Raw genomic sequence first — 15,992 nt, forward strand, 5'->3', positions numbered from 1 at the left:
ATGACTCACTGTAGCCTTAACCTTCTGAGCTCAAGCAATTCTCCCACCTCTCAGTCTCCTGAGTGGCTGGGATTACAGGCGTGTGCCATTGTGCCCGGCTAATTTTTGTATTTTTAGTAGAGATGGGGTTTTGCCGTGTTGGCCAGGCTGGTCACGAACTCCTGACCTCAGGTGATCCGCCTGCCTCAACCTGCCAAAGTGCTGGGATTACAGGCATGAGCCACTGCGCCCGGCCAAGCCACTGCGCCTAGCCACAAGATCTTTTGTGAAGGTGCCATAAAGCTGGGGCTGTGGTCTCATCTGAAAGGTTGACTTGGAGCCAGGGGATTGGGTGGGAGGCTCTACTTCCAGTGACACTCTCATGCTTATTGGCAGGCTTCAGTTCTTCTCCATGTGGGCTTCTTCACAGAATTGCCTTATGACATGGTAACTGGATTCTTTCAGGGCAAGTGATTCAAGAGAGAATGAGAGGTCATGGGTACCCAAGATGGAAGCCTTAGACTCTTTATAACCTGACTTCAGAAGTGACATCCCACCCCATCTGCCTATTCTGTTCATTAGAAACACATTGCTAGGCCCAGCCCACACTCAAGGGATGTGAATGCCAGGAGGCTGGGAGCTTAGAGGCTGCCTGCCACAGGGAGTGAGCCATGCAGTTATCTAGGGAAGAGCATTCCCAGTAGAGGGAAGAGCCAGTGCAAAGGCTCCAGGCTTGGATCATGCTTGATGAGTTCAAGGGACAGCAGAGGGGCCCCTGGAGCTGGAATAAAGCCAAAACCAAGATGGGCAGGTGATGGGGTCAGAAAGGTGACAGGGTGTTGGAGGTCATAGATCCTGTAGGGCCCCAGAGGACCTGGTGAGCCTTCTGATTTTGGACAAAGTGGAATAAGAGGTATTCAAAGGAGGAGCAGTGTGGTCTGATTTGGGGTTTGGAAAGATGACTTGGACTGCTGTATGGAGATTTGACTTGGCAGGTAAGAGAGTGCACAGAGAGAGGGGAGGGAAGCTGTTGTAATAATGTAGACGAGAAATGATGGTGGCTCATAACAGGGTCCCAGCAGTGGAGGGTGAGACATGGTTGGACTGTGCATGTGTTTTGAAGTTAGAGCTGCCAGGATGTGTGAATAGATTGGCTGTGTTTGGAGGAGCTTCCCAGCTTGCTTCCCAGGGCATGAAGGAGCACTGCCTTTCGTTTTGTCACAGTCTGAGCTCATTCAGGTTTTACTTTTTCATCTTCCTTCCTTCACTTCCCCTGCAGTAACTCAGGGGTCAGCAGTTAGCTGTGAGGCTGCACCAAGTCTCCCTGGGGACTCTGTAAAGGAGAGCTCGGGTTATGCCTGTCAGCCTCTCCTATGACAATAAATGCCTAGGGAGTGGGGATCAAGGTATTGTGTAACGTTGCAGGGTCTCCTGGGGGAGTATTTGCACTGGCAAAGGAACCTCTTCTTGATCTACACCCACCTTTGCCTCTGTTCCTGCCAGACTGCCTATATACCCTCTCTATTCTTTCATTCTGTAAATGTGTATTGAGTCCCACTAAGCCCCTCGAGAGACATGGCGGTGTCTTCAGCACACATCTGTCCTTCAGGGAGCTTACCCTCAGTACAGGAGATATGGTGTGTATGTCAATCCCTGTGACCTGGGGTGGAAACTGACCAGTGCTCTAAAGGGGACAGATCAAGAGCTGTGGGATGCAGAAGAAAAGATCCCTTCCAGGTGGCATTATAGGGGGGACTTCCTGGAGGACATGGCATTTGGACAGAGCTTTAGAAATGGGAAGATGGGATCAGGCAGCTGATCAGAAGGCACACCTTGAGCAAAGGCAAGGAGGGGTGGTTGAAAGGGTGGGGTTGTAGAGAGCTCCCATTTTGCTTTGCTGCCTCCATGGGCTCCTGGGGCCTTTCACTGGCACCCCCCTGCCACGCTAACCCTGCCTCTGTGCCTCTCATCTCCAGGGCATCATCAACTTGGGTGTCAGTGAGAACAAACTCTGCTCTGACCTGCTGTCCTGGCGGGTAAGTCCTAGGGCACCTCTGAGGGGCATCACCAGCTCCGTGGAGCTGTCTTCCCTGGGATGCTTTCCCAACAGGAGCCTGCTGCTTGGCTCAGTGGCCCTGGCCTGGGAATCAGGAGACCCAGGTTCCAGGCCTACCTTGGGACAGTTTTCTGCGTGATCTTAAGTGAGTTACTTTCCCCCTCTAGTCCTGTTTCTTCATCTCTGCAGACTCTTATTTCACTCAGTCCCTCCTGCTGTGTTGGGTCCCCTGATCTCAGAGGGAAACACTCAGTGCTTTGTGGTGTAGATATTTAGCAAGTAGCTCTTCAGGGGGACAAAAATAAACCCCTGATGTGTAGCTTTGCCAATTTCCATAGTGTAAACACTCCCACCATGGCCAATTTCAACCTCCTCTTGTGATATCACTGCAGGCAGAGTTGAAAGAGAGGTGCACAGGCACACTTATGTAATATTTTCACCATACAGACACGTAGACAGAACTGACCTCAAAAGCATAGATAGTAAAAGGTACTAGCAAATCAGGAAGCGATGATGTTTGAGTGCTTATCACCTTTGTTTGTGAGATAATTTATTTCATTGTCCGTTTATATTAATTTGCTTTTTTAAAGTGGCTGTTTTGACACAGCTTGAAACATTTCTGAAATTTTATAGTCCGATTTCTTGAGCTGGGGTGAGCCATCTTAGCAACCACTGACAATGTCTAATAAATGTGTCTCCCAAGGTGGCAGTGGCAGAGTTTGGGTTTGTAGAGACAGCAATGCTTAACCCAAAGGAACATATTTCCAAAGGTGAGAAATCTCAACCCCAAGGGGAAGGGCTTATAGGGAATATATTTTATTTATTTATTTATTTGAGATGGAGTCTCACTCTGTTGCCCAGGCAGGAGTGTAGTGGCATCATCTCAGCTCACTACAACCCCCTTCTCCTGGATTCAAGCAATTCTCCTGCCACAGCCTCCTAAGTAGCTGGGATTACAGGCACACACCACCACGCTCGGCTAATTTTTGTATTTTTAGTAGAGACAGGGTTTCATCATTTTGGTCAGGCTGGTCTCGAACTCCTGACCTCGTGATTCGCCTGCCTCAGCCTCCCAAAGTGCTGGGATTACAGGTGTGAGCCACTGTGCCCGGCCAGGGAATAGATTTTAAAGGCCTGTTTTACCTAAAGCCAGCTCCTCCTTCTCAGGCAGCTAAGCACTGAAATAAAAGGTGAGCCACATATAGCAATTTAAATTTTCTATTAAAAAAAAAAAGATGCCAGGTAAAAAAAATTTTAATAATATATTTTATTTAGCCCAATATATTTAAAATATGACCATTTCAGCATGTCATCAGTATAAAAATTATTAATGATATATTTTACATACTTTTTTCCTACCAACTTTTCAAAATCCAGTGTGTCTTAATTCAATTGAACCACATTTCAAATGCTCATTTGTCACATGTGGCCAGTGGCTACCATATTGGACATTGTGGCTCTAAGGGAGGAAGGGAGAGAGGGCGAAGGCTGGACCCAGTTATGTAGAAGTGGCTGATTCCCTTTCTTCCTTTTGGCCTCAGTGCGCAAGGCCCCTGCATTGGCCCTTCTTTGACAAAGTGCCTACAAGAGTAGGAGTTTCTAACCTAGCACCTGGTCGTGGAGTGAGTGGTCTAGAAACTGCTATGTTTTCCAAAGTGTGGGGTCAAGCTGAGCTTACAGGAAGACAGTGGCCTAAGTCCCTGTAGAAGTTGGAGCCAAGATTGAGGTTCTAGCTCTCAGTGTCTTCTGTCGTCCCATGGGGATGCTGATCAGTGTGATCTTCCGTTACTGCTTCTGCAAACCCACCCCTCCAATTTTTTTAGGTGGCAGTGTGGTATAAAGAGTGCCAGACTAGGAGTCAAAAATTTGGGGTTTTTGTCTCAGCTCTGCCACTTGCCAGCTCTGTGACCTTGGCTGAGTGACCTCATTTTTTTGGACCTCAGTTTCCTCACCTGGAACATGGGTATGAGAAAGCTGTCACTGTCTGCCCCTCTCACAGTTTCTCTGATGAGCAGAACAAGCATTCAGCTTTACCTGCCCTGTGCTGTGGATGCAGGTAGCAGTGCCAGCCCTCAGCCCTGCTCTTCCCCGTCTGTCCCCAGCTGAGTCAGAGCGACATGCAGAGAGTGGAGCCGTCCCTGCTGCAGTACGCTGACTGGAGGGGGCATCTGTTGTAAGTACTTGCCATAGGGTGAGTTTGGCCCCCTGGGGATGTGTGGCAATGTCTGGAGACATTTTTGGTTGTTATAACTGGGAGGTCAGGTGCTCCTGGCATTTGGTGTGTAGAGGTCAGGGTTGCTGCTAAATTTCCTACAATGCACAGGACAGCCACCACCACGAAGAATGACCCGGCCCCGAACATCAGTAGTGGGAGGCTGAGAAAGCCTGCAGTAGGCTGAGGGCCTACTTCTGGAGACCTGGTGACCTGGGGTCTCCTGCCAGTCCCACCTCAGCACAGGGGCTCTCTGGTCTGGTTTCTGGGAACCTGGCTCTGTAGCATGGGGAGGGCCTTCAGGCGAGGAGTCTTTGTCCCTGCTTTGTTGGTAGCTTTAGAGAAGCCATAATTGCTGTTGGGGGAGCTGGCTGGGGCCTTTTCCTAATGCTAAAAGGGGAGGTGGTAAGTAACACTAATAGTAGCTTGTGCTTGTTGAACAGTTGCTTGGGGACACTGTTCTAAGGGCTCAGCGGCTGAGCAGGACCTGATCCCAAGGCTGATTGCAAAGCATGTGTTCTTCTAGTGTAGTCATTAGGATGGTGGGCCCCGGAGTCAGATCACTGGGCTTGAGTGTGGACTTTGCCTCTTACTAGCAAGTGACTTAATTCCTTTAAATCTCAGTTTTTGTTTCTTTGTGCAATGGGAATAATAATAATAATGATAGTAGTAGCCACATCATAGGATTATTATGAAGAGTGAGTAAAAATTTTCTAAATAACATTTGTATAAGGTAAATGCTCAAAAAATATGAGCAACAATAATGGTGCTAATAGTTATTGTTGTAGTAATAATGTTTATTAGTATAATTAGCTAGATCTCCATAGAGAGTGTTACTTTTGATAATCCCTGAAATCACCTGATTAGGTGCAGTGGGGTGTCCACTGCAATGCATGTGGGTAGTGGGGAGGAGAAGGTGGGTGCTGAGGAGTGGAGACAGATGCACCCATACCCCCATCGTGGGAAATTAGGGAAGAGTGATGGCAGCTGTCTGAGGATTCACCAGAGGAGCTTTGGGATGTACCGTGGGTTGGGGACCATCTGGCAAGCACTGCCTGTTTGTCTTATCTTCAGCCTCCGGGAGGAAGTGGCCAAGTTCCTGTCTTTCTACTGCAAGAGCCCAGCGCCACTCAGACCAGAGAATGTGAGTAGCCCCCTCCACTGCTCCTTCCTGTTCTCCTGCCTCCCCTCTCCATCTCTTTCTTTTCTCCTTTCTTTTCTTTTCTTTCTCTCTCTCTCTCTCCCTTTCTCTCTCTCTCTTTTCTTTCTCTCTTCTCTTCTCTTTTCTTTTCTTCTTTTCTTTTTTCCAAACAGACTCTTGTTCAGTCACCCAGACTGGAATGTAGTGGTGCAATCTTGGCTCACTGCAACCTCTGCCTCTTGTGTTTAAGTGACTCTCCTGCCTCAGCCTCCCGAGTAGCTGGGATTACAGGCATGCACCACCACACCTGGCTAATTTTTGTATTTTTAGTAGAGACGGGGTTTTACCATGTTGGTCAGACTAGTCTCAAACTACAGACCTCAAGTAATCTGCCTGCCTCAGCCTCCCAAAGCACTGGGATTACAGGTGTGAGCCACTAAGCCTGGCCTCCATTCCCCACCTTTTGGCTGGCCTGAGAGTAAGCTGGGGTTGAGATCTGCCCTTCACATAGTTTTGATTTGTTTCAAAGTAGAATTAGGAATACCTTCTCCCTCCTCGATGTTTAGAGTTTGGGTATAATTTCCACCCCGTGTTGTTCTGTGGGCCTTCTGCCTCCACATCTTTAGGCGAGACCCTCTTAGTGACCAGCCCCCTCTTCCTGGCTCAGATGATCTGGAGCAAGGTCCACATGGATGAGCTTGGCTTTTAGTCTAGTGGCTTTGTTGTGACAGAACCCCAGGTGGCACCAAGGCAGGGCCTGATGCTCCCTCTATGCTGTCCTGGGAGGCTGTGGGTCCCCGTCCACTCCTGGAACTGGTTCGTCTTTATCCCTCGGATATGTCACCCTTAGGTGGTTGTCCTGAATGGTGGTGCCTCGCTCTTCTCTGCTCTGGCCACGGTGCTGTGTGAGGCTGGGGGTAAGTGATCTCTGTGGCCTGCCCTGCACTGACAGCCCCGTTGTGCCTGCAGGGACCCCCGTTGCCTGGCCTCAAGGGCTGCAATAGTATGCTTTCAGGCACACTAGAATATACTAGACTGCAGGGGGCGTGAATAAGTGGCTTGACAAAGCACCCGGGGGTCAGCAGTTTCAGGGGAAGTTAGTGTGATGTTAGGGTCCTGGGCTTTCTATTTGCCGTGACCTTGGCTGCTTCATGCTCATAAGGTGGCTGTCGCATCCTCACATGACAGTGTGTCTTAGAGCAGGAAGAAAGGGATGTGGTCGTGCCATGCCTGTCTCTTTTTTATCAGGAGATGGGGATAAGGATACTGTTTCCCAGAAGAGGCCCCCTTCTATCTTCCTGACCAGAATCGACTCATAAACCTGTCTCCAAAATGGTCCCTGGCAAAGGGGACTAAGAAAACCAGGGTTGCCTGAAACCGGATGTGGTTTGTCCCCCAGGGCTAGGGGAAGGCCAACCTTCCTTAGACATGTTGTTGGTCATACCTGAAAAAACTGATGCTGTCTTAGCACGGAAGGAAATTGGAATGGCTGTTGAGTGGGCAGCCAACCAGCAGTGCCTGCTGCAAGAGCCGATTGTTTTAAGAATCAGGGTCAGGGGTTATTGGTTGCAAGGAAAAGAGACCCATTCATGGTAGCTTAATTAATAATGAGATTATTAGTAACATTTATTGACCCTGTACTATGTTCCAGGGTCTAGCCTAAGGCTTTATGCAGAGTATTTCATTTAATCCTCACAGTACTTCAATGAGGTTGGTTCTATGATGATCTCCATTTTACAGATGAGCAGACTAAGACACAGGAGGTTAACTTGTCAAAGTCACACAAAGAGAGGCAGTAACCAGGATTTGAACCATCAAAGAGAGATTCATTGTAAGGATATGATAGGCAATTTCCTGCCCATTCCAGAACAATCAAGAACAGGAACCTTCTAAGCTTCAGTTTCCCCATCTATAAAGTTAGGATATAATAAATAGTACCTACTTCGGAGACTAACTGTCAGGAGCAAATGAGATAAAATAGAAGCAAATGTTCAGTGCATTTCCCATCACATCATTAAGTGCTTAGCAAATGTTAACTGTTAATAATTAGAAAGGGGGCTGTATTAGTCTGTTCTTATGCTGCTAATAAAGACATACCCAAGACTGGGTAATTTATAAAGGAAAGAGGTTTAATGGATTCACAGTTCCACATGGCTGGGGAGGCCTCACAATCATGGTGGAAGGCGAATGAGGAGCAAAGTCACATCTTACATGGCGGCAGGCAAGAGAGGTTGTGTAGGGGAACTCCCCTCTATAAAACCATCAGATCTTGTGGGACTTACTTCCCTATCACCAGAACAGCACAGGAAAGACCTGCCCCCATGATTCAATTACTTCCCTCCAGGTCCCTCCCGTGACACATGGAAATTATGGGAGCTGTAATTCAAGATGAGATTTGGGTGGGGACACAGCCAAACCATATCGGGCTGATCTCAGTGGATCCAAGCTTTCCAAAGTGTTTTGGGAGTCGAGAGTGCAAGCATGCCCCAAATGGTCCCCAAGGAAGTTAAAGGCTTGGACAGGGAGTGGGGACAGTGGACAGAGGGGCTGGGGTGTTCTGGCCAGAAAGTGACAGGCCCTCACCCACTCCTGCCCCCAGAGGCTTTCCTGATCCCCACCCCTTACTATGGCGCCATCACACAGCACGTGTGTCTCTACGGCAACGTCCGACTGGCCTATGTCTACTTGGACAGTGAGGTAAGAGTCTTGGCTTCCCAGGTGGAACCTGGGCGTGCCTGTGGTCAAGAGTTTCCTGAGTCTGAATTTGAGGGTCATCCATGCTGAGGGCTCTGGGGTTGTGATGAGTAGGGAATGGAGCCTTCTGTTGCCACATGGCTGCCTGTGCCTGGGATCCCCAGTGGTTCCAAAGTTCCAGTCTCTGAGATCCCTGGGGTTGATGTAGAAGCCAAGAGCCAGACCCAGAAACAGTGAGGTGGGAACAGAGCAGGGCAGACCTAAGCATAGCACCCGAGAGTGATGAGGGGGTCCCTGAAGTGATGGGGTGGGGGTGGATGGCAGTAAGTGGGTGGGCCTACCTGCTTTTCCAGAGACTCTTCCTAGAAGGCTGGGGTTTACAGGGGAGGAGACACCTGAGAGTTCATGTGTGTTTTGGGGGGCAGTGGTCACTGAATGTGGCTGGTGGCTCTCATGGGTCTTTTTCCAGGTCACTGGGCTAGACACACGCCCCTTCCAGCTCACAGTGGAGAAGCTGGAGACGGCCCTGCGAGAAGCTCACTCTGAGGTCTGGGGATCAAATCAAACCCAAGGCTGGGAGTGGGTGGGTCTGAGCAGGGCCTGGACCCCTCTTCTTGTGGCTGATCTCCTCCCAGGAGTAGGGTTGGTGGTACCCAGTGATGAGGACAGACAGGTAGGGTGGTAGCACAGAATTATTCTGGGAGTCAGGCAGAACCCTGCCCAGGGAGGGTCTTCCCTTTCAAAACAGACTCTTAGACCTCAGTTCACAGAGAATCAACCAGGGAATGTCATTAAGGACACCCCCATCGCTGATCCATCTGATTCTGATTCAGTGGGTCAAGTGTGGAGTGTAGGAGTCTGTGGTTTTACGAGTCTCCCTGGTCATTTGAGGGGGCAATCTTGCTCACTTTGAGGGGAACTGAGGACTCCCAAAGAAGAGCAGAGACCAGTATTCCAGTGATTCCTTTCCCGCCTACTTTTCAAAAATCTACTTAATTTTTGTACTTCGGTCATGAAAGCTATACATACTCACTGTAGGAATTTTGAAACTGCCCACCCAGTTTCAAAAGGCCCACCCAAAATTCTACCAGCAAAGGTAACCTACTGGCATGTGGACACATTTCTCTCTGGTCCTTGTCCTCTGCCTTTATCTGATGCTGCAGATGTAATTCTGTGTCCCGCTTGTTTGCTTCATGTGTTGTGAACATGTCCCCCTCAAATCTCCCTGGGAGCCTTCCAGTGAGCAGCCCCCTTTAACTGTGTGGCTCTGGCCTTGGGGAAGAGCTGAGGGTCGCCTACCCTAACGGATGGTTTCAGGGTGTGAAGGTCAAAGGCCTCATCCTCATCAACCCCCAGAACCCTCTGGGTGACATCTACTCCCCGGAAGAGCTGCAGGAGTACCTGGTATTTGCCAAGAGGTGAGGTACCCCACACTGGCCCCGACACAGTGTCTGCGCAGCCTGGGGTTCCAATGTGGGTTTGGTGCAGGTTTTTCTACTCTCTTCACCCCACTGTCGGCTGCTACTTGCTTTGGCCCTTCGTTGGCAGTCGAGTGGGGAAGCAGGGATTTGTGAGATGCCATTCCTCTTTCTCTTTGGCTCTTTATAACAATAGCTATCAATTATCGCACACTCTAGGGGCCAGGCACCATGCTAAGCACTTTATGTGCCTCATACAATCCTCACAACAAACCTGTCAGGTACTGATGCTGTTATCACGTCCAGCTCACTGAGCCTTAGAGTGGTCAAGTGAGGGGTGGAGCCAGACTTGAACCTGGGTCTCTCTGACTCGAGCTCTTGTGCATGCCCTTGCCCCTCCATGGAGGTGCCCGAGGGCTCCCTGTCTCCCCTACAGTGCTTCAAAAGCTCCTCTGTCACCTGCTCTATGTGTATGGCTTTCTGTTGGAAAAAATAGGTCAAAGAAAGGTGTTTTGGAAAAAGCAAGTTTAGTAACCCAGGGCTAGACCCCGGCCCCTCTGATTTTCTGATGTATTGCCTCCCCACCCTGCGGGACGCATTTGCCCTACACACTAAGTCTCTCCTCCCCACCCCCTGCCTCACCCTAGGCACAAGCTGCATGTGATTGTGGATGAGGTCTACATGCTGTCCGTGTTTGAGGAGTCAGTTGGGTACTGCAGTGTCCTAAGCCTGGAAAGGTGAGGCTCCCCGACTCAGCTAACTCCCTCAGCCCCTATTATCCCATGGAGCCCCGACCACTTTCTGGCTCAGCCCACGGGGCATGGCCTGCCCAGAGCAATTCCATTTCCACCCAGCTGATCCCACTAGTCCTCAGATCTCCTAATGAGAAGCAGGGAGGGTTGGGCTAGATTAGTGATTTTCAAGTTATTCTGTGGAATTTCTGAGAACTCCAAGAAGAGGCCTCAGGATTCCTTAAGTTAGGGCTGAGTGGATGGGACATTGGCCTCTTTGCTGTTTCCTTTACCTCCAGAGTCACTCCAGTTTTATTCTTTCATTTATTCATTTGCTCACTCATTCATTCACTCAGCACCTCTGGAGTCCCTTGCATGTGCCAAACACCTCTGAATATTTACATTTTGGGGTTTTTCATTAGGTTTACTGTAAGCAAAGCATTTGTGGCCAAAATACCTTTGGGACCACTTGGAGCAGATCATCCTCAAGGCACAGTGGCCCATGCCTGTAATCCCAGCACTTTGGGAGGCCAAGGTGGGAGGACTGCATGAGCCCAGGAGTTTGAGACCATCCTGGGCAACGTAGAGAGACTCTGTTTCTATGGGAAGAAAAAGAAAGTGGGGATCAGGTCATGTGTGCCGTCTGTGAATCTGACCTTCAGGAATTCTAACAGTTCCTGCTGTTTGTCCAGAACCTTCAGCCCTGCCAAGTCCTTTCCATTAGCCTTCTCTTCTCATCTTCACAAAGCCTTGAGGAGTGAATGGAGCATGGATTGTGAATCCCATCTATTTTTTGGATTAGGAAAGTGAGGCACAGACAAAAAGTGATTGTACATGATCCTTGGTTAGTCATTAACAAAAAAAATTATTGAGCATCGATTTCATGGCAGGCGCTGTGCTAAGTGCTGGAGATACAACAGTGAACAGGAAAGACATCGGCCCTTCCTATGTGGAACTTTAATTTCTAGCCAGAAAAAAACATTTTAGCAGCTAAATGCACATCCAGCCATTGGATTATGGCCATGATGAATGCTAAAAGGGAGGGTCCAGGGAGCTGTGAGAGGATCTGTTTAGGGTACCTGATTGGCCTCATCCCAGGGGGAGTGGTTAGGGAAAGTCTCTTTGATGAGTGACATTTGAGCTAGGCTGTAGATCAGGGGCCAGCAAACTTTTCCTGCAAAGGCCAGATGGTGAATATTTTAGGCTTTCTAGGCCATATGCTCTCTTACTCAACTTTGCCACAGACACTGTGTAAATGAATGAGCATGGCTGTGTTCTGATAAAACTTTATTTACAAAAAACAGGCAGCAGGCTAGGTTTGGCCCACAGGCAGTCATTTGCTGACCCCTGCCCTAAAGGATGCATGGGAATGGGTGGTTCAAAGAGATGAAACCAGGGCTTGTCCCGGAACCAAAACTAGATTCAACCACCCATCTCTTCATTTGTTCAACCAAACACATGTGGGTTCCCATAGTTCTCTGTTGCGTCTGTTTCCACGCTGTGCTCTCTGCAGGCTGCCTGACCCCCAGAGGACCCACGTGATGTGGGCAACCAGCAAGGTGAGTTCCTGGCTGGCCTTGGGGGTGTCAGGAGGGTGGGAGGGCAGCGAGGTGGGTGGAAGCAGCTTCCTCCATGGAGGGCTGGCCACCACCTAGGGTGCTTCTTCCTGCAGGACTTTGGGATGTCTGGGCTCCGCTTTGGCACACTGTACACAGAAAACCAGGATGTGGCCACTGCCGTGGCTTCCCTCTGCCGCTACCACGGCCTCAGTGGCTTGGTCCAGTACCAGATGGCACAGCTGCTGCAGGACCGTGGTGACTGCCTGGGCCTGGTGACCTAAAAATGGGAGGAGGGTTGGAGGCATCCTGGGAACAGCCAGGAATCATAGATGCTTCTTGTATGAGAAGAATTTAGGGTAGGGTTAGAGAGTACCAGCTCTGGACCCAGACTAGGTCCGTACCCTATTTGGCCACTTTCTGGCCATGCGGCACTTTGCTTCACCTCTTTATCTGTATGAGCCTCAGTTTCCTCATCTGTAAAACAGGGATCATAATGGTACCTGTCCTGTAACAGGTTAGTGTGATTTTTAATTCAATTAGAATAGTGCCTGGCATATAATAGGCATTTGATTAATGTGAACTCATTAGATTAGCTGAGAGCACTTAAAAAACAGAGCAGGGTCGAGCATGGTGGCTCATGCCTGTAATTTCAGCACTTTGGGAGGCTGAGGTGGGAGGATCACTTGAGCCTGTGAGGTCGAGGCTACAGTGAGCCTTTGTCATGCCACTGCACTCCAGCTCGGGTGACAGAGTAAGACCATGTCTTTAACAACAACAACAACAACAACAAAAACAAAAACAGCAGAAGCTTGTAAGGAAAATTGTTGTAATGGAAGTATCTCTCTTCCTGTGAATCTGTTCTATTCCTGCATTCAAATAGTGAGTTTAAATAGCAAAGGTTACCTGTCAATGCCACCATTTACTGAGCCTAGCAAATGCACCTGCTGTATCATCTCATTCTCTTTAGAATCCTAGGAAGCAAGAATTCCTATATTTTCCTTATTGTTTTACAGATGAGGAAAATGAGGACCAGATACTACCCCACTCACTATAGTAGCTAAAAGTTTTAAAACTAGTGACAACATCAAGTGTTGACAAAGATAAGGAGCAGCTGGAAGTCTCATACATTGCTGGTAGGAGTGTAAGTAGTTCAGCCACTTTGGAAAAGAATTCAGCAGTTTCTTATAAAGTTAAACGTACACTTGCCAAGTGATTCAGCAATCGTACTCCTAGATATTGACCTTGATGGTCACACAAAAACCTCTGCTTTATTCATCATCGCCCATAACTGCTGCTTTATTCATAATCACCCATAACTGGAAACAACCCAAGTGTCCGGATGCAAAAACCGTGGCCCATCCACTCAATGGAACACTACTCTGCAATAAAATCCGTGGCAACATGGGATAGTTTCAAAGGAATCGTGCTGAGTGAAAGCAGCTAGCCTTAAAAGATTACATGCTATATAATTCCAATTCGATGACATTCTGGAAAAGGCAAAACTGTAGTGATGGAGAACAGATCTGTGCTTGCAGGGAAGGGGCCAGTGTGACTATAAACAGCATCAGGGTGTTCTTTAGGATGGTGGAACTGTTCAGCATCCTGACTATGGTGGTGGTTACATAAACATATACGTATATTAGAATTCTTAGAACTGTATGGCAACAACAAAAAGTACAAACAATGAGGATCAGAGAGGTGAAGTTGCCCAAGGACCCACCCTTGCCATTGGCCACACTGGGATCTGAACCTTGGTTGGTGGGACTACAAAGGATCACTCTGGAACTTTAGAACTAGATAAACCTTGGGTTTGATTCTTTATCCTGGGGGACGTCCCTTTGTGCTCTGGACTCCTGAGGGAGTGTGGGACCCGGAGCTGTCAGGGCTGAGTATCTAGGTTTAAGGTGCTTTACATTGAACGCTGAATTTCCATCCCTTCTTGACCTCCCCTTCATAATCCTCCCCACCACAGCAGCCAGCTAGAGGAGGGACTCAACAGCATCCTGGCAGCTTATGGCCTTTTTCTTTACAGCATTTAGACTAGTGGGACCAAGTAGAGGGTTGATGGGAGATTGATCTTCTGGCCTCTCTTTCACCCAAACAGACTGGATCAACCAGGTGTACCTGCCGGAAAACCATGCCCGGCTCAAGGCTGCCCACACCTACGTCTCGGAGGAGCTCAGGGCGTTGGGGATCCCCTTCTTGAGTCGTGGGGCCGGCTTCTTCATCTGGGTTGACTTGAGAAAGGTAATGCCGGTGGAGGTGCGGACTGGGAGGGAGTTTCAGGCCTCCCTCCAGCAGGTGAGGGGCAGTTGGTGAGGGGTCTCAGCTATGTCCTGAGCCCCTTCCACCCTCTCAGTACCTGCCCAAGGGCACCTTTGAGGAGGAAATGCTGCTCTGGCGCCGCTTTTTGGACAACAAGGTGCTGCTGTCCTTTGGCAAGGCCTTCGAGTGTAAAGAGCCTGGTTGGTTTCGCTTTGTCTTCTCAGACCAGGCCCACCGGCTTTGCCTGGGTAAGCAGCCTGCCTTCCCAACCGAGTCCTAACTGCAGCCTTCACTCTGGCCTCTGCTTGTTTGTCCCCACCCACCTGGCCATCAGTGCCAACTGGCCCCTCACTTCCCCTTCCCAGGGATGCAGAGGGTCCGGCAGGTGCTTGCAGGCAAATCCCAAGTGGCTGAAGACGCCCCTCCATCTCAGAGCCAGGAGCCAAGTGACCAACGCAGGTGAGCTGGTCATTGCCTCGTGGCCAGAGGGCCCAGCAGCCACTGTGGACCTGGGGCGTTCCCGGGGCTGCAGAAGACTGACTGTGGATGTGCCATTTGTCAGGAAGGTGTCTAACTTGGCTTTGTGCCTGAAGAACTGTTTCTTGCCTTTTGCTGTAGCCGTGAGAAACTCCTTAAGCTATGGTTCAGCCTGTGCTCTCCCCCTCTCCTATTAAACAAAACTAGGAGAGTCCAGATGTCTCCATTGTGAGTTATTTAGAATGGAGGAGTCGTGACTGCTTCTAACCAGAGCCTCAGCCCTCCTGGGATGTGAAAAGAAAACAAACAACCTGTACCTTCTTTCTGATATCACCATCATTCCTCTTTCTTTGTCGCCATGGAAACGAGTCAAAGGAACAGCACATACAGGAGAGTGTGCAGAAAAATAAAAAAAAGTGATAACTTCCAAACTCCGAGGAGAATGGAATGAATGTTGTTTGTTCAGATTGTTCTCCCCGCATTTAGGACAGTTGGGCTCACAGCACACCGGGATCCTGAGACCGTCTTCTGCTTGGGACGAGGTGAACAGGACTCTATGGTGGAAGTCAGGAGAGGCATGTTTATGGGAGCTGAAGCGGTCCCTCAATCTCCAGGAAACTCCTTCTCCCTCTCCCTTTGAAAGAGCTGCTTTCACTGATGTCCCCAAAGCAGAGTGACCTAGTGTTGGTCGTTGGGGGAAGATTTGGTGCTGCAACCCTGAACTGAGGCTGCTATGAGGCCAAGCTAACCAAGGCTGGTTTTTCTACTGTAAGGAGCAGATGAGGGCCACCCACCCCATTTTCAGGGGTGCCTAATTCAGAGGCTAAATGAGCTTCTAGATCTAACCATAAAGCTGTGCACTGAGGAGCCTTCCCATGTGCTGACACTCCTGCTTGGAAGCCGATGTTTTCCTTCTTTCCTTTTTTTTTTTTTTTTTTTTTTGAGATGAGTCTCACTTTTTTGCCCAGGCTGGAGTGCAGTGGCACAATCTCGGCTCACTGCAACCTCCACCTCCCAGGTTCAAGCGATTCTCCTGCCTCTGCCTCCTGAGTAGCTGGGATTACAGATACCTGCCACCATGCCCAGCTGATATTTATATTTTTAGTAGAGATGAGATTTTGCCATGTTGGCCAGGCTGGTCTCGAACTCCTGACCTCAGGTGATCCACCCACCTTGGCCTCCTGAAGTGTTGGAATTACAGGCGTGAGCCACCATGCTTGGCCTCAGACTTCTTTTTGAGATCACTTTTCTTTTGCCTGGAGTATAGCACTTCAGTGTCCTTTGATGAGGGTCTGCTGATGATAAACCCTCAGGTTTTGCTCATCTGTATTTTGCTCTATTTTATTTTTTTTTATTTGAGACAGAGTCTCACTGTGTTGCCCAAGCTACAGTGCAATGGTGCGATCTTTGTTCACTGCAACCTCTGCCTCGCATGTTCAAGTGATTCTCATGCCTCAGCC

General features: G+C 49.2%; 1 protein-coding gene across 3 annotated transcripts in view; it reads left to right on the forward strand.

Annotated features, from left to right (window-relative positions):
- The window catches only part of ACCS (1-aminocyclopropane-1-carboxylate synthase homolog (Arabidopsis)(non-functional)), an 18,305-nt gene extending 3,339 nt beyond the window's left edge, over positions 1-14,966 (forward strand). For 2 of the 3 annotated variants that reach the window (XM_011963271.1, XM_011963269.1), the window contains exons 3-15: positions 1,956-2,015; positions 4,138-4,208; positions 5,322-5,391; positions 6,239-6,305; positions 7,988-8,085; positions 8,552-8,629; positions 9,400-9,500; positions 10,148-10,237; positions 11,745-11,790; positions 11,904-12,045; positions 13,895-14,037; positions 14,150-14,303; positions 14,421-14,966. In XM_011963271.1, coding sequence (XP_011818661.1) covers positions 1,956-2,015; positions 4,138-4,208; positions 5,322-5,391; positions 6,239-6,305; positions 7,988-8,085; positions 8,552-8,629; positions 9,400-9,500; positions 10,148-10,237; positions 11,745-11,790; positions 11,904-12,045; positions 13,895-14,037; positions 14,150-14,303; positions 14,421-14,518 — 1,218 coding nt within the window. In that variant the 3' untranslated portion in view covers positions 14,519-14,966. The remainder of the gene's footprint in view (positions 1-1,955; positions 2,016-4,137; positions 4,209-5,321; positions 5,392-6,238; positions 6,306-7,987; positions 8,086-8,551; positions 8,630-9,399; positions 9,501-10,147; positions 10,238-11,744; positions 11,791-11,903; positions 12,046-13,894; positions 14,038-14,149; positions 14,304-14,420) is intronic. The other variant, XM_011963270.1, reaches the window with a different exon arrangement.
- The last annotated feature ends 1,026 nt before the right edge of the window (positions 14,967-15,992 follow it).

Source organism: Colobus angolensis, unplaced genomic scaffold (genome assembly GCF_000951035.1).
Source record: "Colobus angolensis palliatus isolate OR3802 unplaced genomic scaffold, Cang.pa_1.0 Scaffold61, whole genome shotgun sequence".
NCBI classification, from domain to species: Eukaryota; Metazoa; Chordata; class Mammalia; order Primates; family Cercopithecidae; genus Colobus; species Colobus angolensis.